Source organism: Halichoeres trimaculatus, unplaced genomic scaffold (assembly GCF_033239565.1).
Source record: "Halichoeres trimaculatus isolate MK-OKI-2021-1 unplaced genomic scaffold, fHalTri1.1 fHalTri1_scaffold_7, whole genome shotgun sequence".
Classification (NCBI taxonomy): domain Eukaryota; kingdom Metazoa; phylum Chordata; class Actinopteri; order Labriformes; family Labridae; genus Halichoeres; species Halichoeres trimaculatus.
The window spans coordinates 13463005-13485917 of NW_027437185.1; the positions used below are offsets into that span (position 1 = coordinate 13463005).

General features: G+C 42.7%; 1 protein-coding gene across 9 annotated transcripts in view; it reads right to left on the bottom strand.

Annotated features, from left to right (window-relative positions):
• Positions 1–22913, bottom strand: part of tenm2a (teneurin transmembrane protein 2a) — a 272913-nt gene that overhangs the window by 11742 nt on the left and 238258 nt on the right. For 6 of the 9 annotated variants that reach the window (XM_074674856.1, XM_074674857.1, XM_074674854.1 and 3 more), the window contains 11 exons: positions 22490–22516; positions 12566–12712; positions 12086–12296; positions 10103–10222; positions 8450–8711; positions 7903–8170; positions 6381–6524; positions 3798–4047; positions 3372–3392; positions 3035–3264; positions 43–197 (listed from right to left, as the gene is read on the bottom strand). In XM_074674856.1, the coding sequence (XP_074530957.1) occupies positions 43–197; positions 3035–3264; positions 3372–3392; positions 3798–4047; positions 6381–6524; positions 7903–8170; positions 8450–8711; positions 10103–10222; positions 12086–12296; positions 12566–12712; positions 22490–22516 (1835 nt within the window). The remainder of the gene's footprint in view (positions 1–42; positions 198–3034; positions 3265–3371; positions 3393–3797; positions 4048–6380; positions 6525–7902; positions 8171–8449; positions 8712–10102; positions 10223–12085; positions 12297–12565; positions 12713–22489; positions 22517–22913) is intronic. The other 3 variants (XM_074674859.1, XM_074674858.1, XM_074674862.1) reach the window with 1 other exon arrangement.

The window sequence follows — 22913 nt, forward strand, 5'->3', positions numbered from 1 at the left end:
TCTATCACACCATCACCCCGCACTTCCTCCTAAACGCCGTACCTGGCTGACATCCATGCTGTTGTCACAGCTCAGCGGCCGTACGGCAGTGAGATCGTTGGCTCCAAGCAGAGTGGAGATGATGCCGTTCTGGTCCACCTTTCGGATCATGGTGGCATCCACAAAGTACATCAGGCCGTTTTTATCCACAGCGATACCTGTCAAAGCACAGATGAACATTGTGAGTGACGACTCATAACTCAAACGCTGTGGGCAACCCGTGGACGTTTTTAGTCAATTAAACTTCACTGTTTCCACCGGCTGAAAACAGATAGCAGCCCTGACAGCTGAATAGCTCAATGCTTCACCGAATGAGAGGAGACAAAGTGATGGAGCGGGCATTGAACTGTTAGAGATGTGTTAGTTTTGGGGATGAGTCATCAGGCTGAGCTCATGCTCCTCCCAGAGGGTGACTGCAGACTGCAAGCTGCTTCTTTACAAAGGCAAGTGATCCGATGTACCCTTCTTCCTTCCTTAGTTTCTCCCCCCTGCTTTTCTTGTCGCCCCAACCTTTCTTCTCTTTCATTTGTTTCACTTCTTCCAGCGTTTACCAGTGGTGCAGTCTCGGGCTTATCAGTCTAACAGGCAGCAGGATTTGAGACAGGTGTGTTTGTTTGAGGCAACTGTGCCCCAAAATAACTCCTAGACGCACTGAGATACACAACAGCAGATGGAGGATACAGAAAAGGGCACAGAGCAAATGAGAGAGACAGAGAGAAGAAGGGAGGAGGAGGAGGAGGTGAGAGGAAAACAGGCCGACAGAGGGTGAGCTGATGTGCGCTGGCTGGCTTTTCTTGTGACGAGGATGAGGGAACCAGTGGCTCATTGTCTTCTTTCTCTGCCATCTTCTCCCTCGCTCACACACACAAATACTGTATAAACTAACATCTGCAGTCCCACATGTGCACACATTTGTGTCACTGACTGAGAAATGTGACAGTGTGACATCCTTGACAGTTTGGTGTCACGCTGTTCTAAGAGCCGATGATCCACAAAAGAAAACCCATTAATAAGTTTAACATTAACCTGCTTTATAACCTCCTTCTGTGTCTGGCCCGCTTTAGTTGAGTCACACGGTTGGTTCATTGTAAAACAAATCAGACTAGTCAAGAAAAATGAAAGCACACAGAGCTTTTATGTCTGTGCTGAATTACAGATCATGAATTAAGCTTAAGTCAGATAAAAAACACAAGTTTTTAAAAATTCAAACAAAGATTTTTTTTTATTAGAACTTGTTGGGAATCAAAATTTAGAGGAATTGATTTGTTCATTAAATGATGCAGTGATGTGTTTGAGTGTTCATGTAGTGATCAGGGGATGAGAATAATAACACATTTTTGGATAAGTTCAACCACTGATTTATGTTTTTTGGGTTAAAGATAAAACACGCTTTAACAATTTAGGCCTGCAGCCACTGACAGAGATGTTTTAGTACCAGAAGAACTAAAAAATCTCACTCCGGCCAAGTCTCCTGACCTCTCAATAACAACTGACAACTCCACAGTTCTTCCCTTCCCTAAAGTAAAGAGACAGTACTCTGTCCTTCAAAGCATCAATAAAATCACTCGTCAGTATATTTCCACCTGTGCACAATCATCAGTCTCTGCTCAAGTCTCATTTTAGTCATCGCCCTGGTCAACTCCTGCACACACTCAAGCTTCTCCCCAAACTCCAACTGGTCCAGAACTCATCACCAGAACCTCCTTCACAAATCTCATCACTCCTCTTCTTCAACAGCTGCTGTTGAGGTAAACTCCTGCCCACCCAGGGTCCCTCTTCCAGGACTGCACTCCTTCTCGCCCACTACGCTCTGCTTGTAAAAGATGCCTGGTGTTCACAGCTCAGCGGGGCTCTAAATCTCTAGCCAGACTTTTCTCCTCCGTTGTTCCCAAATGGTGGAATGAATTACCTAACTCTATACAATCCACAGAGTCCCTTTCTACTTTAAAGAGACGTCTGAAAACTGATCTGTTCAGAGAACACTTAATCTGACCCTTCTCCTCTTTGTCCTCAGGGGTACAATGAGTCAGAAGGTCTCAGACCCAACTCTTAGGGAATTGTCAGCATTAATTACTGGATGTCGTTGAAGGTTGAGTACATTATTGCAGCTATTGATTGTGGTTAGTTGGCTAGATTATTCTACATTGTTAATTTGAAATAAATGAAAAATCCTGTGCTTCATGGCAGCACATGCAGCCTAATAACTTGTAGCACTGTTGTCGCACTAACTAAGGTTTTCCGCCTGTCTAAATTCTTGCTTTGGATAAAAGCGTCTGCTAAATGAAACCATAGAGCTGTAGAAACTGTAGAGCTGCACTGGCCACCCATCAAACACCGAATTGATTATAAGATCCTCCTCCTCCTCACCTTAAAGGCTCTTCATACCCTCGCACCTCCCTACCTTTCTGATCTCCTTCACACCTACACATCCTCTAGGACTCTCTGATCTTCTGCCTTCTTGCTCCTCATCACACCTCCTGCCCACCTGTCTTCAGTGGGGTTAGCTGTGCTGAACTGTCTCCCACAAACAATCTGCGACATTACCTGTCTTTCCAACTTCAAATCCCTCAAAACTCATTTGTTTGGATTAGCCTTTTCTGTTTGATCATGCCATCCTCACTTCTTTAGTAGTTGTGTGGTCAGTTTCTTTGTCCCACAGATTGCTGACATTTTTGTTGACAAAAGTGATATCAGAAGTTCAAACACTTCTTGACTTTTTAAGTTGGAACAGAAACGGATAGGAGAGTCCCCAGCTGCAACTGGAAACATCTTTTCTCTGTATTTCTTGTTATGCATGAATCGCACAATAAAACACAAGGGATTCTGTGATGATCATTTCTAATTGTATTCATTCAAATATTAAAACAGAGACAAAAAAAACAATCTGTCTCAATTCAGGAGGTGTTACAGAACTCAAATTATTTTAGCTTGCCGATGGATTTACAGACATAAACATGTAAATATTAAATGATGGGACGGTTTCTTTGTGGCTCACCTTTCGGGCTCATCAGTGTGGCTTCAGTGGCTTTACCGCCATCTCCACAGCGTTCATCAAAGGGCAAACACTGCTCCCCTGTCCCAGCCACCACCTCTGCGTTGTCTGACAGTAACCGACCTCCAGTCAAAGATCGCACTCTGTAAATTCTGCGGGAGTTGGTGTCTGAGATGAACAAAGCCCCAGAGACTGGATCCACGGCCAGGAAGTACTTGTGAGTCGGGTTGTTACTGCAGTGAGGTAAAAAAGACGTGATTGTGAGGTTGCTGGATATGTTGCTTTGTTATGTTTGAAAATGATTTCAGCTAACTTTAATTCATGGTGATAAAGATCTTACCTGTGTCTGAAATCTTTGTTCCTTCGAGAGAGGAAGAGAGAGGGAAGAGAGAGAAAAGAACAACAAAACAAATGTTAATTCACACAGTCTGTGGAGAGCAACACAAAGCAGGCTGTGGTGTGAACAGCAGAATTTAACCATGGGTAAAAACACCCAGGAGAAACAGTATCTAGTTCAGTGTATTATCCTTCTTCCATCGCATCATCCCAAGCGTCTCACCTTATTTTTCTGTTTAAAGTGAGGATTACGTGCATTTACTATGCACCAAAAGCATCTCTCCTCACGTTAATCTTTCCATTTCCTCTTGTGTCTTTTTAAGAATTTTACTTGCAATATAAGAAAACCTTTTAAATCCACTTTTTTCTTAATTGATAATCCTTCACAGTCTTTATCTCTTTTGTAATCTTTTTTTTTTTTTTTTTTTACCTCAGTTCCAGGATGCCAGTGGTGTTCATAGAAGGGTAGACCCTGCGTACAAAGTTGAGATCCCCGACATACAGACTGCCATCGGTGCCCATGGCTAAGGCGACTGGTGCCAGCAGCTTGTTGCCGTCTGCCAGGCCGTTGCAGCTGGGGCAGGAGATACTGCGCCTCCGGCCGTTTCCCATAACGCTGGTAATTACAGGGGGCTGCTCGGTCACAAAGACATTCTCACCACTTCCCTTATGCAAAATGCCTGGACAGGAGAGGAGATGGAAAAAAACAAACTGGATAAGGATAACTGCACAATTACAGAGTTATATCCAGATATGCAGAATGTCGAAGTGGACTGATGGGAAGATAACTACTTTGGCCTTAACTTAACTCAAATGATAATCTCATGAACCACGTCTCGATTTTGTACAGACATCAAAGCTTTTTAAGACTTTTTTGTGTTACCACAGGTGAAAGACAAAATAAAGGCTACTTCTCCAGCATGCTGTCAGGTGTCTAATCTGACATCTCCCCTCTCATTAGGGTCACGGGTTTTAAAATTACACCCTAAGAACAAAAAAACACTCAGAGAGCACAGTCCTCCACCAAGCATATTGTGACCGTCACCAACACTTTAGTCCTACTTTAATGTTATACTCCCTTTCAGCAGACTGTCTGCTACAATTTGGTGTTGAAAATCATGATGACATGGTACATATTTCATATTCCGGATCTTAGTATCCAGAATATTCCCAGGATCTGGATCTTGCTTTTAAATCTATCAGAAATTTTGGTGACCTTGTCTTGTATTCTTGTGCAAAGCAATCCGACCATTTATCATGGAGTTATATACACATATGGTGAAAAGGCCCTATCTCACAATGATAAAGAATCCTTTAATAAAGTCCTGGATCCAGACAGTGATCTGGATCACCTCCAAAATTTAATCACTTCTTCCTTATCCCATTTTAAACATTTACTGACAATTTCATCAAGATTAGTTCATTACTTTTTAAGTCAGAAAAAATCATAACCTCCTTGATGGAAGTAATTATACATTTGGTGGACTGCTGTCTTGTTTGCTTTTGGGTCATTTCCACAACCTATCAAACTCCTCACATGAGCTTCTAAAAGTTGCCTGGGGATGAAATCTAAAGACTTTGGTAAATATTGTAACCAGCAACATCATGAGGTTTAAAATATCTTCACAAATAGTAGAATGCTTGCCATGAAATCTGATTTAGATTCAATTAAACCCTCTAAAAATGAGCTAACATATAACAGCTAATCCTTTAAACTCTATGTCTCACACATCAGGTCAATATTTGAACTAGTCCAGTAAAAGACTTCTTGACTCCCATCATCCTCTGTTCTATTTTCTACAGGCAACTGTTGGCAGCATGGTGCACTAATATGAGTGCCGTAAACACATTACTGTTTGTGGTCAAAGCTAAAGAAGAAGATAGTTTTTCGGACATGATGTAAAATGTTGTAAGGTAAGAGACATTGTATCGTAAAGAGGTGACTTGTTTCAAAACTTAAGATACAGTCACTCCTGGTTTTCAGCCTGGTCTGAGGAATGAGAGGAAGAGGCTTTCAAGCTGACTTCAAAGATCTTGAGCAGGCAAAGAGTTGCAAGAGGTCAGAGATGTAGCAATGTGCTGTCCCATTTAAGACTCAGTCATACAGTGAATCCAAAACCCAGCAGACTATGAACGCCTGTTGAGACAAGCAGCCGCACTTTTGACTGACGGTAGGCACACAAGGGAGACTTGTTGAACAGCAACATTTTGGACACTTTGGGTTCACAGTGTGATCGTCCTGATGACGAAAATGAAGCTAAAACCCCCCACATTTATACATGAAGTAACAATTAAATCTTCAAGAACACACCCAAAGTGAGTCCTCTGTGTGCTGTGTATCAGTGTACTCCACAAACAGCTGCTCTGAGCAAAGTTTTGTTATCGTAACATTAGGTCTGATGGCTACCGTTTAACTTTGTAGCATTTCATTATGTCCAGGAGAAACTACATTACAGTGTACAGGTGTGGATCAGTCCCTCACTTCTAAAAATACCTCCACACACCCCTGGGTCTCCACTTGTACCCTTTCCATTAGTACATTGATTGTCACGGCAGGTGAACATCAGAGCATCAGCCATTTTATATTTTCATGCTTTTTAGTGCACAGAGTGTAGATAATGGTATAGCAGATGACGCATCAAGAATGACTCCCCCCTCCTGATCCAGCACCTGGTAAATGTACCTCTGGCCCTCTCTGGACCCCCCTCTGTTTGAGTACCTGCTGCTGATTGGTCGGAACTCATGTTTACTCAGTATGGCTGGTGTGAGCGGAGAAGGGAGTCAAACAAGGCGAGAAAACACAAACGCTTCCTGTGAAAATCCACACTGACAGGTAAAAAGAGGCACCTGGCAGCTCCATGTGAACCACAGGAAGCACAGTGTGGTTTCCAGCCTCCCCAAGACAATAACAGACTTGGTGCGATATACAGTACTGTAAACCTGCTACACATGGGAGACTGACTACATTTAAACAGTACAGAAAAGAGCAATATTAGAGCCTGTGTGTACATACCACTGCGTGTGTTCAGTATATGATGCTTGTTCAAAGACCAGCCGCCCAGACTGGTTGGATCCAGCTCATAGCCTTGCAGAATAGTCGTCCTCTTCTCCCAGAGGATGAGGCTGGCGCAGGATTCGTACTCATACCCAACAGATACTTCATGTAAAAGAGGAAAAAAGTGGGAGAAGTGGACAGAAGTGATGAAAAAAAGACCTTACAATAGAAATAAATCAAATAACAACAGCAGGGAGAAACTTCATGAGATCATAACCTCGAAACTTAATTGAAGTTGGGAAAAGTGTGATACGCAGAGAATCTAGTTAGCACCTGAACCAAAACCTGCACTCACACCTACCTCACACTTTCACATGCGCTGCTAAATCAATTAAAAGCCTTGTTAATTGGACAGATTACTCAGGCAGCGTTTAAAACCTAAAGGCAGCACCGGATGCCTCTGTGAGAACACAGGGAGCGGAAACACGTGCTGATGTTGATTTGGTGAAATGTGGAAAAGATAAGAGGAATGAAAGTGAAATTAAAAAAAAAGGTTTGTATGATACAAGTCTGTGTTCATGAGCTCTGTGCTGTATATAATACATGTGTGAATGTATGTGCTGTAGTCTTCCTCTGTGATAAAGGAAGAATGTTAACACATCAGCTCCCACTTGATTCACAGTGAAAGTAGTGTCGGCAGCACCTTTTCAACTTGGTTGCAAGGAAAAATGGAATACACCTACAGCTGGATCCACACTCAACAAGACAGACAGCTGCAGTAAAATGAAAACACCCCCAGAAATATACACGTTCAAGCAGTTCAGCTTTGTTCCACAACTTGGCCGATGATTAACAGATTGGTATCTTATCAACAGAATAATGTGTGTTTTTGTTGAAGTCAAGCATACACCAGAACAGAATTGCTCCTGTGCATGCAGACACGTTGAATTAAGGGGAACATTTGGAGTGGTCTTTTTTTTCCAGAGCTGTGATAGTTCATTAGAAAAAGTGTAAAATTACAGTGAGACCAGTAAACAATGAGATCTTTGTGTGAAAGTCAGTACCCAAACCTCACATTCTCAATGCCCCTCATGATTCCAGTCCACACTGAAACCCCAGATGTCCACCGCATCTGTGGCCTGACAGCCGTGTTTGCCTGACAGCATCTGTGAGCGACTGTGACAGCGGAGTGTAATGGCACTGCGGCTCCCCTGGACTCTGCTTGCTGCTCCAGTAGCTACCAGCTAACTCACCCTGATGGCTAATAACCCTTCACCAAAGTTACGGCTGGCTGACTGAAGCACACGCGGCTCCAATGAAAAATAGACGTATGTATGACAAAAAAGCACTTAACTGTGGCTGTGCTGCGTGGTGGATGGAGGCTGGGTTTCTGCTGTATTATCTCTTCTCAAGCTCCCTAATTAACACCCTCTCCCTCTGTCATAGCTTGTGCTGCATTACTGCAGGAGCTTCCAACCCAGAGGGAAAAAATGCCCCTAACACCCACACAGCTCCTCTTCAATCCGTCCCTTCCACTCACCAACAGCCTCAGAAAGCCCGTAGACCCTCTGCCCATAGGCATCCGTCTTATCCCAGATGTAGGTGTAGGCCAAATTAGGGGAGGCATGAAACCATTTCTGGAAGAGGTGTCCCTCCACTGCTACCATCAGGTGGACCTTCAGCAGGCCCATGGACACCACGGCTGGGGTCATGGTCACCTTGAGCAGGGAGCGGTAACCCTGCGTCCTTGAGCTGAGGTAGCACAGCTTTAGACTAGTGCCAGGAACCTCGATCTGCTCATGCAGCACCTGGAAGACAATGAAAGGAGATGACAGGAGAGAGGGATTAAGGGGGATTAGAGGGAGAGGGAGTAATGGGGGTCACGCTTCCACTGACGGCTGAAGGACAAAAGAGGGAAAAACAAAGAGGAAAATAAAGAAAGGGAGAAAAAGGGAACAAATGGGGGAAAAGCTATGAAGGGGAAAGGAGAAAGAAAGCTACAGGAAGCAGGGATACAGGAGGGTGTCAAGAGAGCGAGGGAACCAGAAGGGAGATTAGCCGGCTGCCAGAGGTCAGTGGTACTGCACCTGTGTCTCCGGTATGATGGGTTTCTCCCCCGGCTTGGAGCTGAAGAAGGAGGAGAGAGGGGATGCAATCACAAGAGGGTCAGGCCTGACGAAGCCGCTCAGGTCACAGCCCGGGATCGTGTTCTCTTCTGTCTTAAGCACCAGAGTGTCCATAGCATAGAACTGGCTCCAGGGCAGCCACACGGTGCGCTCCTGGCTCAGGAAGGGGGCGCGCTCGAACCGCAGAGTCAGAGATGCACCGCCGTTAGCTATCAGGTCAAACCTGGGGAGGTTTGTGAGAAGAGGGTGGGAATGAGGCACAGATGGGTGCTACGGCTGACTGTTACATAGACTCACGGTGTCAGTGACGGTTTCTTTGCATAAAATATTTACTGCACAGGTTGAGACAAGTCATTAACAAAACCTGGAAAAAACACAGAAAAGTGATTTTATCATCACAAAACACTCTTTTGTGATGATAACATTTTAACATTTTAAGGTCTAAAACACAAAATAGTTAATTGTTAGGTTGAAGAATATCCTGCATTTGATGTCCTTCATCAACCTTTGCCACCAATTTATGGTTAACAGTTGAAGGTTGATGACTAGCAAAGAAAGAGGTTGTATAGACAGGTTTTTGCAACAAAGAGCTAAGTGTTGAAGAATGTGAAGCAGCTGAAGTCTGGAGCTAACAACTGGAAGAAAATGACACTCATCAGAGCTTAACAAGGTCAGACACGGACATCAGGACATGTTCTTCAAGTAACAGGCTCATAAAACTGGAAAGTAACTGCCCCCTGAAACACAAGGTCAATTAAATGTTACAAGACGCTTTAGTGTCAGCCGGGTCTGACTGGAGGAAAGTAGTGCAGAGGAATCAATGGTAAGAGGAGGTGAGGAGTGCTTAAAGAACCTGAGACAGGAGACACAGAAGTTGCACATTTAGAGTGGGTCAGTATCGGACTTTGAAATTACATGTTACGAATGTCAGCCAGACTGGAATTCAATATAACTTGTTGGAGGGAAATTGGACAGAAAAGTCAAATTAATGCAGCCTGAAACTTTCAGGATTCTGGTGTTCCTGCAGAGATAGAGAGATGTCAGATGAGTTAACCAGATGCATTCAAAAGGAGTCTATTCAAGCAGTGGGTTCAAAGTTTTTCAAAAACCTGCTTCAAAAGTTTTTGAAATGCTTATTTGGTTTTCACTTTGTATCATCTAAAATGAAACTTCTACCTAAATGACCCCACATACAAGGACACCTGTTATTTCAAAATGATTTATCTCCTGCATTTGCTCTCATTTCACTTGAACTGTTTATTATGTTTTATAAAGCTGTTTTTATCTGCTTGTTTTTCATTTAATTTTGATTCCCGTTATCACTTTTTAATTTATTTTCACTTAGGAGATTGTGTTGCTTTAATTCCCAGTTGAGTTCTTGTAAATAGGTTTACTCTGCTTTTGCACAAAACCTCCTCTCTTGCGGTATCTGATTATTTTTGACTTAGACTTCCTACTTTCCTCATGGGATCATTACAGTTTTCTAAATTAATCTAATCTGATTTAATCTAATCCAATGTGATCTAATCTAATCCATGTAATCTAATAAAAACAGCCTATGTGGTGAGGTAGTCTCAGATATTCAGGGTGATGCTGGGTAGCTGTTGTACATACATTCCATCCTGCCGTGTCAGCGTGTATCCGTAGTGGGGATATTTGACAAAAGACACGTTCACCCCAACCAGCGGAGTCCCATCTGTAGTCAACACCTGACCCCGGATCAGCGACACCAAACTGAAGAGAAAAGACACAAGAGACGGAGTGAAAGGGTGGTAGTCGACGTATGGGCTGACTCATTCTCACCATCAATCATCCAGTTTGATTAATCTTTCCATCTCTCAATCATCCAATTTAGCCGATCATTTATTGCTCTGGTCCTCCACCACTCTTTAATTAGAAGCAATCAGCAAGCCCCACCAGTGACATTAGCTCATGTCAATCATGTAAACAAAACATGACAACGTAGATGGATGTCTGAGTGTGTGTGTGTGCTGGTAGATGTGACCTAGAAAACTGTTACTCACTGAATAGCATTTTTACATTTAAGAGGATCATGACTCTGATGAGTGATTTCCTTTTTTTCTGACGTCAGCTTGTTTAAATGTATGCAGATGAGAATCAGCACCTTGGACAGCGCTCCTCAGCATCCACTAAATCTGACAAGAGTCTTGGCTTTGGTTCAGGGGATTTTTTAAGGTCTCTGGGACTCTGTGAACCAATGTGAAAACTATTTGATAGGAGCTTTACTGAACCTACAGTTTGTGATTTTATCTCAAGGGACAAAATCATCAATGTGAATGCTGTTTGAGCGTTCCTTTCGGTGATAGTCACATGAGCAATGACAACATTTATGCAATACAAAGGCACTTCAATGAATGTGCACCATGCTGTGTTTTTAATATTTTTTTTGTGTTTTTTTGTTTAGCACAGTCTAAAATTCAATATGCACCTTACACTGCCTTTAATTGTCTTGTTTTTGCACATTTCCTATATATATATTTATATTATTATTTCTATTTTCTTTGGCTATATTCAACATTATATGGTGGCATTTATTTTGGACAGCAAACAAAGAATTTGATTGTAAAGAGAAACAAGTTTCTTTACTGTGCACTTGACAATAAACACTTGGTAACTTTTGAAGGGAATTCATTAAAAGATGCTTTGTAATAACCGATAAAGCCTTAAAGGAATGTAAAAGAAGAGCTTAAACAAAGTTAGCAATATGGGTTAAGTATTTACTATTTAACATTTCATATCATACATTAATTTCTCAATGTATTTTCCTTTCTAAACAATGTAAAAGCAATGTAAAAGGAGCAGGGCTAAACAATTTTGGAAAATAATCTAATTGTGATTTTTTTGTCCAATTTTGTGATTGCGATTTAGCATGCGATTTTGTTTGGGAGGGAAATTTATCTTCTGCATTATTCACTATACAGAAGCACCAAGCACAACCTACATGAAAAAGAATACCGTGAACATATAAACATTTTTTTTCTGCAATTTTTGATTGAAAAAGAATTGGGAACACTGTGAAATTTGGCTGACTACCACTTGTCAGTAAGAGTAACAAACTATATAGACCAAAGTAAACAAAGGGTATTAAGGAAGAATATATATATATATATATATATATATATATATATATATATATATATATATATATATATATATATATATATATATATATATGTATATATATATATATATATATATATATATATATATATATATATATATATATATATATATATATATGTATATATATATATATATATATATATATATATATATATATATATATACATATATATATTTTAAGACAATTAAGAGTTCTGACTTAAATCTCAGAATTCTGACTTTCCATAAAAAAATAGTTATAAAAAAATTGACTTTTTTTGTCAGTGGCCCTAATCCTCTTACACAGGTTAACTCTTTTTTCAGATAATATTAAAACTCAAACAGGAAGAATTAGTAATGTTTTCTGTGCTAAAGATCATACAGAGTTAAGGTGAAAAATGTGTTAAAGTCTAATCTTGTCCACAGATTTATTTGTACAAACAAATACCAGCTGTGTGTGATCGTAGTCTCTACCTCGAGTTGAACGGGTTTTCTCCAGGGAGGATATGAGTGCTGTCCCGCCCCACCAGCATTTTGACTCGATCGTAAAACGAGCGTACGCGGAGCTGGGGTGCAGGGCTCTGCTGGATGACCAGGAGAGGGTCTCTGGAGCCCCGACACAGTGGGCTGTTCTGACAGGGACTCTGGATGCAGCAGTCTGGGTCCATGCAGTCCGTCAGTCCATCTGAGGGTCAGACAAAGGAAACATAAGACAGCTACCCTCACTACTTTCATTATTGTTCATATTTTGATAATCTTGGGTTTTCCTACAAGGGGGGATTTTAATTTCAGCACCAGCACAAGGGCTCCTCTCATGAGACCTCGATCTTAATTCTCCCTCCTCTTCTAATTGATTATTTCTCTCCGACATCCTTCCACCAGAAATTTTCCAAGAGTCATTTTTATGTTCATTTTTATATATTCCACACCAAATCTCCCTCCACCCCACTTCACCTCCTTCGTTGTCCTTGTTATCTGCGCAGGAGGTCTCCATGGCAACGCTGCAGCCGGGGCCCCTCCAGCCTGTCTGACATTCACAATGCCAACTCTGCTGCCCCATGGTACACTGTCCGTTCCCGTTACACAGGTTAGGGCAACCGTCTGCGAGGAGAGGACAGGAGGAGGGAGGGAAGGGGAGAGAGAAGGAGTAAAAGAGGTCAGGGTGGAAGAAAAGCAAGGGATTCTTGTTTGTTTCATCATCAGTGATACAAAGACGAACACACTTTCTGAAAAACAAACACACACATACACACTCATGCTTGTATGGTTATGATAGACCAATAAGGGTACTCGATTTATTAAACCACACGGCAGCGCAGTGTAAGTATTGACTGTTCAGGAATCAATTTAATGCAGCAGGTCAATTTCCATACACACAGTCCTATCTTGTCTTTGCACCTTCGGGATCACTGCAGACCTGAGCGTGTGTGCGCGTGTGTGTGGGAGGGGGGATAGTTGGGGAGATTATTTGATTGACTTACTTGATATAACCTCACCAGATTCTCCCTCACACACTCGCCTCACTCCTCACCCTCTCCCTTGCCCCACCTCTCCCTCTTACTTATAATTCAGTGTAGGTAATGGGATTCTGATGGCCTGAGAGTAACGCTTTCTCATGAGAGAATGAGATTATGTTCAACGGAGTACGTGTGTGTGTGTGTGTGTGTGTGTGTCTGCCTGTGTGTGTGTGGGTGTGAGAGTGTGTGTGCATATGATATGTGTGTGTATGCATGTCTATGAACTAATAAACCTTCACTTTAGCTTATGCAAAAAGCCCCACCAGAATCTGAGGGCCTGGAGCCAAAAAAGTTCTTTAACTAGCATAGCAAGGCCACCCTCAACTCAAGAGTGACTTAAAGGCAGAGAGAAGCAGACATTTTGAGGGAGTGTGGATAAGAAAATTTGCAATTACAGAAGGCAGTACCGTTTTGCCACAAGACATATCTAGTAACTTTTCACTGGGTGTAATCTCAGAGGAAACTTAAAGGAACAGTTTGACATTTTAAAAAAGAAAAAAAAGAAAAAGAAAAAAGCTAATTTGCTTTTTGTGCAGAGTCACACAAGAAGATCCACACCACTCTACTCTCTCCTGTGTAACATTAAATGGTAGCATGTGTTTAGCTTAGCTTAGCAAATTAAGGCTGGAAACAGCTAGCTCTGCTCCATGAGATGGAAAGAAAATCTGTCATCCAGCTTCGAAGCTCAACTGATGAAATGTTTTATTTCTACTTTAGTGGTGATAATGTGGATACATATAGATGAATTATTTGTTTATCAACAACGCTGGATGCGCCGGTGCAGAAGCACTGCGGTGTGGAGGAGCTAACCGCCATAAAACAGATTTTTTAACTTAATATCATCACTCTGACGAATGGTAAACGGCTCCCAGGTTTGTGAAATAGCAGTGAATGGACAGAGGAGATCAACAAGTGGACAGATATTAGGTGGACAGACGTTTTTAGCAAAGAAATACGGCGAGAGCAATTTAAACACACAACTGTCACTCGATGCTAATGACTGCTTTATCCGTGGACACTTATCCGTGGACACTTATCCGTGGACACTTCTCTCTCTTCCCAAAATTTCCGCTAACTTTGAGATGCTAAGACTTTTTTGATATCTAATACAGTTTTTGAGATTTTACTGTTTAAGCAACATAAACTTTTACGTCTTTGCCCCGAAACCTCAGCTCCTACAGTGCGGAACTTCTTCAGCTAGAGGGAGAGAGGCTGCTGATGACAGGTTGCAGATGTCTCGAACTAATTGTCATAACTTCCAAAATCTTCGCTGTAGAAAAGTAAAAAGTACATTAAAACGTTCCCTGACTTCTCCTGCTTCTTACAAAGGGAGTATTTTGCCCCCCAAAAATGTACTGTTTTGCCAAAAAATGCCCCAGTGTGAGAGAAACCCTAATTTTTCTGTAGTCTGGAGTAATGTTAAAATCTGGTCTATAAATCTCATCATCTTCATTCCTAACTACATTTGTAGATCGCCCTCCTGCCCTCAATTTTTATCAAACAGACTTGGGAAGCACAGCATCTTCATCAGAGTCTCCAGATTCTCACAATGTTTTTAATTTTCTTCTAACCCTTAAGGGGGCTTCACACCGCCGCGTGGCAACGCGCCGCCTCCAGTCATTTTAATGAGGGTCGGGCGGCAGGCGGCAAGCGGTTTTGGCTGCGGCGGTTGGACCCAGAAGCGGTTGCCGCCCACGTGCACGCGCACAGATATTCCCCTGCCGCCTGGAGTCCAGCGTGTTGAACTTTCTGGTGGCAGCCGCCTGGGTACAGTCAATCACATTGAAGGAAAAAGAAAACCCGGAAATAGCAGGCTTCGCGGGGCAGAACGAGCAATGGAGGAGCTAATACTGCCGGTATCTGAATATCCAGAGCTCTTCAATAATAATAAAATCTTTCATATGCACATTATAGAGTAAACAGAAACTGAAAGGTACGACTAGGGGGTACGTGTTTTTGAGGAGGTAGTGTTGTGAAGGACTTTTGGGCGGGCTCTGCTGTAACGTTCGCCGAATCACCTCTACGTCGCTGCCGCCTGTTACCCCATGCTCATGCCGCGGCGGCAGGAGCCGCTTTGAAAAACGCTCTGCATTTCAGGGGCCTCTGCCGGCAGAGGAGCGGTTTTCGGGGCGGTTACCGCGCGGCGGTGTGAAGGGCGCTTTAGGGTTTCAGCATAAATGCAGGTTGTTCGGACCTACGTCTAGCCTAATACTCCTGCTTTAGATTCATTGACACAAAGGAGTTCCAAAGTTCCACTGACACATCACACTTATTGTGACATCATAATCTCCATGGTAACCACACAGCTGTGTATACTGACTGATGAGGTCTTTGAGGGACAGAAAAACACATGTGCTTGTTTATTATGCCTCAACAGCTAACCCAAACCCTCTTAAACACACATACAGCCAACCTACACACACACACACACACACACACACACACACACACACACACACACACACACAAACCCCCATCTCTTCTCTCTCAAGTCTCTCTGTCTCTTTCTCTCTTACGCTCTCCCTCCCTCTCCCTCACGCACACACAGGTGCATGATTTTGAAGATATCGTTTGGCTGCCTTGTATTTAAGTCTTCTTTTTTCTGAACAGTTACATTTTCATTACCTATGAGAGGTTAAAAACAAGGTTTTATGTCACATTTATTAATGACTGACGGCTGCTATTCATGTGTATTTTTTTTCTGGGATTGTAAAATATGCCAGGAGGTACAGTCAAAAAGGGATTAGACTAGTTAAAGAAAAAATAAAAAATAGTTTTGTCACCTGGCTCCACTCAGATTCTCCCAGAATCCCTCACAGTCTCTACTGCGCAGGCTCTGGCTGCACAACTGCTTCAATGGCGGTGCCTGTGACGGAGGTATTTTGGCTTCAGAACTGTACAATGGCAAATGTAATGTGAGCTAATGTGAGCCTACATCAGTGTACTGTTGTACTGTTGTCACTGTTGTAGGCTCACATTAGCCCCACGCGGTGCGAGTCCAATTGCGGGAGCCGTACGGCACTACCGAAAGAATCCGTAAGAAGTCTATCTTTCCGGATGCCAGAGAGGGTCTGCGTAAAGCTGAATGAAATACGAGCTATACAGGAAGTGAAATGCCAGGTGGCATGAAGATCTGTTGTTTTTTAAAATAAAATCAGTGAACTTGACTCTTCTTTGACAGCACAGTCGAGCTAGTAGTAAATGTAAACATAACATCACACCCGGTGACACGAAGTCGCATTTTGAGAACAAGGGACGACGAGAGACTCAACCTTGAAGTGGAAAGTCATCCAATTTTATATGACACATCCCATACTATTATAAGAATAATTCAAGAAAAGAGAGAAGTAACGTTATTAAAAATAATAAACATTAGAGGAATAAAGTTCTCACGCAAGTCCAGACAAGAACGTGAACCCACGTGAGCTCCTCCTCTCGCGAGTGCCCTTTCCGCACCCGGCACCGGAGCCAATGTGAGCAAGGCACTACTCTTTGTTTTATTAATGAGTTTGAACAGACCACTTCAGAATAACTGCTGCATGAGGGTTGGAATGGACATATAACAAACAGCTTAACCCATGTGCTAGTCTTTAGCTCGTGCACTCTACCGTTTAGCCCTCTTCTGCTCTTCTCTCCTTTTTCTTTTGGACAGGCCAGTTCATGTTTTCAACAAAACTACAAAATAATCCAAGAACTTAAAACACAGATTTTGCTTCTCATTGCAAAACTTTGCCAACCAGTGTCCATGTGTCTCGATGCAATTTATAGATTAAGTGGTCTAGTAATCCACTAATACTGAGAAAAAGCATTCAGAAAAACATTTGGCACCGATAATCTCATTTTAAATTCTGGATTATAAACAGGCAAATCTTTGAATCTGAGACTATTTCAAGATCACTTGAAACGTCCTCAGAGCAAAAAAACCACATGTAGGGAACAATTTTTTTTTTTACAGGTATTTAAGGGTTAAACCTCCAATACCTCCTGGCTGTTTCTAGCTCAACTCATTGATTAAATTTTTTATGTGTCATACCAGGTCAGTGTTAGCAGGTGAGACGTGTTCACTCACTGCTGGGTGGAGCCCTGCTGCACAATACACTGATACACAGGTGACTTTATACCTGTATCTGTTCTTGACAACCAGCTTATGACACACCTTATCACCCTCCATCAACACACACACACACACACACACACACACACACACACACACACACACACACACACACACACACACACACACACACACACACACACACACACCAAGCTTGATACCTCTGGATTAAGTGGAGGTCTCAGAGATTATCTAAATTAGTTATGTACGTGAAACATATATTTTTTTTCTTTTCTATTTCTTTTTTAATGATCTTGAATCAAAGAGACATTTTAGTGATTTTTTTTAATCTTTTTATTTTTTTTAACCTTGATGTAGTAGGAGAAACTGGAACACCCGGAGGAAACCTACAATAAGGGGGGAAGAGGGAAAGGGGGAAAGGGGTGATGGGGTGAAGGGGTGAAGTTCAGGGTGAGGACTAGTTGCTTGTGGAAGGCTCAGAGGGTTGGGGCTGAGCAGTTGCTGGAGCCTCCCTCCTTCACTTCAAGCTCTGAGGCCTCCTCAGGCCGATGGCGTGCCTGAACCTCTTCCAGACTGAGGGTCTGGGTGGAGTCGCTGTCTTGGTGGCCTCAGTCAGGTCTTCAGCCTCGGTCTTCTTCTGGCTGCTGGGTGGATCACTTTGGATGACATGACCTCTCAGAGAATCATCAACAACCTCGAACTGGGCAGTGGATGTGGATCTTTGTTCAGTTTCCACAGCTGCAGACTCACCTGAATGTTTTTTCTCAGGCTGCCTTGTTCCTGTCTTCAAGGTTTGGATCTCCGCGGCCATACTCCTCAGCATCTCATCCTTCTCAGCCATTTCTGTCTTGAGGAGTTGATTGTTAACTTTTTCCTTCTGGAGTTCAGCATCAAACTTCTCTAGGCTGATTTTCTGCTTTTCCTTCAGCTCCTGTTTGGTGCTCTCCAGTTGGTCATTTTAATGTCTTTATGAGCCTCTGGTCTACCAATGCGCGGTCAGCATTAGCCTGGACTTCCTTCTGGAGCTGGCTCTGAAGAGTTAAAGCCTGATGTCTGACAGTGTCCTCCTCTGTTTTGTACCTCTCAGTGATCTCTTTGAAGGAAGCTCTGAGATCATCTTGCAATTTCTTAAGAATCTTGTTCTTTTCTTTTTCTGAGCCAAGCTCCCTCTCAAGAAAAAAAGAGACTAGAATGGGAATGGACACTCTTTGGGTTAGAGGGATGGGGCTCAAGTGCTGGATGTTGAAATGGGGCTCCGCATCTCACATCAAGTATTTATTCCAAAATGAAGCAAACAAGCTTCACTTTGGAATTAAAATGTTTTAAAATCTTTCCACTATTTAACTTATTAACTTTTTGTAATCTTCTTCATACCAGGACGTAAATGTGCGTCAATAAATCAAAAACCCTCCCAGACCAAAAAAAGCACACAGAATGCTGAGTCTGAGACCCGGTTCATGATAGAAGAACCAGAAAACTACGTCCAGAGTTAATTATTTACCCACAGATGTTCTGGTGTAAAATGTGACCCTGTTAACTGGTGGCTCTTGGCAGTTAATCACACTGATACTGTCCGCTGAGTCACCAGTTAGCATGGTTGCTATTAACTCCAAAACACCGGTTGCTCTGTAATGGTCAAAACTTGATAGACGTTGCCTCTGTTGTATAAAATTGTTTCTACAAACTGACCACAGAACAACCGTACATTCTTATGCTCATAGCAGGTTGAGTTTAATGTTTAAAAAACACTAACTCGTCTGAATGAATGGAGCTAAACGCTGCTTCTGGGGCCAAGATGCGTGTGCATCTTTATGATGACATAGACTGATAATCCCTGAAAACATTAACAGGGAATCAGCACTGCCGGCTGCTGTTTTCTTTGGCTTGTGGCTAGACAACCAGGTTCTTGCAATAAGAAAATAGCAACTTGTGCACACAAGCCAATGTATATGATCCTGATCCAGCATATCCTGTCTGCTGGATCAGGATCCAGGAGACAGAGATGGAGCATGACTGAAGAAGCTCAGTCCTGGACCCTGTGGAGGTGGAGGCTGGCTGAACTGGAGAATGATGGACAAGCTGTCATCATCTATTTTCTTATGGACCTTTTTGCGCTTTCTATACACTTTTCTTACTTTTGTTTTCTTGATTGCTGCTGTGACTTCAACTTTGTTGTACTTGTTACAATGACAATAAAGTTCTATTCTATTCTATTCTATTCTATTCTATTCTATTCTAAATGTTAATTTGTATTCAAAAAGAAAACTGACTTCATCTCTCATTGTTTCCAGCTTTAAAGCTATGCTAAGCTAATTGGCTACTGGTTCCTGTTTCATTGAGAACAGACTGATATCAGACTATATTAATCTTCTCGTCTAAGTGTCAGAACAAAATTCAGCCCTCATATTTTCAAAAATATCAGAATATTCCTTGAAGATTGCTCCAGGTTTAAAGAAATTGCACCAAATTGTGGGGGGAAATCATTTCCTAAATCCCAAGAAATACATGTTTTTAGTCTGAAATCTTGCTTTGCTGTTTTAAATTCTGTCTGATGGTTTGCATCCACAATGAGACCAAGTTTCCATCCGTGTCTCTTTTTTCTTTAGGAAAGGTTTTTTACATTCCTGGCCTGTCTTTCCATTTCCCCCTGCCGCTCGAAATCGAACCTTAGCTCCAACACAAGCCTGTGTGTTCTCCATATTATAATCTATCAGGGAGAGGGGAAAAGGCATGATGACACACAATGACAATGTTTTCTCCTGCAGCACAAAGAGCCCCAAACAAACTTGTCACAGTGATTTCCTCTTCAATAAATGAGGGAGCAGGATGAGACACTTTTAAGTCTACCCACGGGAGACGGAGGCAAAGACAGGGCTGACTGATAAAACAATACGTGCATGCACGCCATGGCACTTAGTCACAACCACACACACACACACACACACACACACGCACACACACTCAGCACGACGCACCCTGGAGATATAACCTGACATTTCCCACTCAGTAGCGGTGTGCCGACACAGGGTGAGGAAGGACAAAATAACCCAGTAAGAGATTATGAATATGAAATGCTTTTCATTGAGTCCTGCTCGGCAGATTAATGAACATATTTTCACTCAAGTTGCTCTGTAGGATTTTGCCCTCTAACAAATCGCTTCATCAATAAAGCCATGCATTATGAATACAAATAATGCAATCTAAAGCGTGGCAGCAGCTAAATTAACAGGCATTTCACCCCGATTGGCATTTTATCATATGTCTCAAACACCAGGCGACGAGGGAAAGTCAACAAAGGACTTTGAAAAAGACAGTGTGCCAACTTGTTTGAACTCTAAATAAGAGGCAAGGCGAGGGACGAAGGGGACGCAGAGAAGCTTAACCACGTTCTTCAGCTCAACAAGAGGAATCAAATCAAAGGTTTTTATCTTTAATTATTACCATTTTCTGCATCAGGGGACTGCTCATGACGCTGTATTAACAGTCGGGCTGGAATAGATTGTCCCTTAGTATTGAGCTCAGGGAACAAAGGCAGTTAGCAGTGATTGCCTGTTAAATGGAGTTGCCATTTAAAGCAGCCAAATACTTATGAAGCACCCGGACAGGACAATCCATAGCGGGCATTGATCGGCTTGCCTGGGCAGGCCTGCATGAGGCTCCTCTCTCTTTAATGCCATGGCCTAGTCGATACCCCTTCATACTAACTAGAATAAAGTGGGATTTCAGAAACTATTAAGTCCACCCTCCCCACTAATGTGGTTGGACTCTGATGAAATCCCCTTAAAAAGGAGAAGAAATTGCCTTGGGTTATGGGTCAGCACACAAACCCTCTTTTGTGGTGTGCGGTGTGTGTGTGTGTGTGTGTGTGTGTGTGTGTGTGTGTGTGTGTGTGTGTGGCTCAGGGTTGTCAGAGAATATGACAAGATGGAGAAAAATACTTTGTAAAACTTCATGGAAAAAAAAGTGAGAAACAGCGAGTGAAAGACAGAGACAGAAAAAAAACGGAACAAAGTGCGCAAAAAAAAAAAAAAAAAAAGTGAGTCAAGACTTTGTGCTGAAATCTCACCATATTTCCAGCTTCCAGCTCGGTCTCCTCTAAAGGTCATAAAGTAAAGGGCACTGCCATAAATCCAAGACCCCAGCTTATTGATGAACCAGATAACTCTGCACTTTCTGAGATAAACCCCCACTCATCTGCTCCTTTTTTTCCTAATAAGCTACCTGAGAAATAATACTGATTGCTTAAGTCCACATGTGCTTTGACCTGCTTCCTTCTGACTCCATCTGTTTCATCTTTACTCTTCCTCTCCGCCCTGCTCTCTCTTTAACCCCTGCGATTTACCTTTTCTCTGAGCCGGCTCTTCATAAAACAATGAGAGCTATTCCATTAAGCGTAGAGGGTGAGAGGACACTCTCAACGGTGCTCCTGGGACCTGTACTGTCAGGCAATCTGTGCCGCTCCGACAGAGGTTCAGCTGCGGGGCTATCTATTAAGCATTCTCGCCGTGCATGTGAGACAACTCACCCTGGACCTGCAGCCTTCTCAGTTTGCAGTGACGTCTTAACCTTCGCCACCATTCTGTTTATCTGTGTGTGATCTGACTTCACTGTTTTCTAGGCTTTTAGGCTGCAGGGGATTGGTTTGATGAAAAGATATAAAATCTGGAAATTAATCGCTGAGTCACACACGCCCAATCAAACACCAACATATGCACACAATATAAATTTATTAGCCGCTCTACCATGGCTGCAGCTATTACCACAAACACCCAGACGTGAACACTCACACTCAACAGATCTGTGTTTTTTGATGACACATTGCGGCCTTGCATCAGTGGCCTATGAAATTCACCAATTACCTCAAAAGTTCTTTATGGCTTCCATCGTTTTCCCTTCATGTGTAGCAGCTGTGTTTATGCAATACATGACTAGAATACCTGAGCAGATGTATGTGTGGCATGGAGAGGGACACACTCACACACATGCACACACACGCACACACACACATTCACAGCACAGCCCCTCAACACTGCTGTTATCACACTCGGCTCTACGGTACCCCACAACACATCTAGGCTCAATGACAGCTGGCCCCTGCTGTAGCGCACTGCTGTAAATGGGAGTGCGCTACACGTAGGGAGTTATCATTGAGGCTGGCACCCTAATCTACAGACAGATAGCACCACAGAGTCTACAGAGCCAAGCCAGGCCATAAAACCCACAGTGCAGCAGCTAGCTTCTACCACCACAGGCTAAGAAACAAAACACCAGAGTCAGATACGGTACCTGCTTTGTCAACCATGCTCCCATGGTCTGCAGTGGGAGAAAACGTGCAGAAGGTAAGAGATGGGGAGAGTATTTCTTTTTAAAATAAATGCAAGCAACATCATGCAGAGCTGAAATGAACAACAGGCAAGCTGGGATAAGCTAACACTGAGAGTGTCTGGTGCGAGTGATGTGTGCTTTGCGCCAAGCTGAGGCCTGACAACTCTTTCATCTGGGGCTGATGCTGCAGTCAAAGCTGCCCTACTTTCTGATGGGGGAAACGCGGAAATCATAAACTCTTATTCCCCCACGTATACGTATGTGTTGGCTTGCGTCTGCGTGCATGCATATACGTGTTGCCTGGTGTGTGTTTTAGTGTGTGCTTGTGTATCAGTTTGCAATCACAGTGCTTGTGGTGACAAGAAAGTCAGACTTTGTTTATATC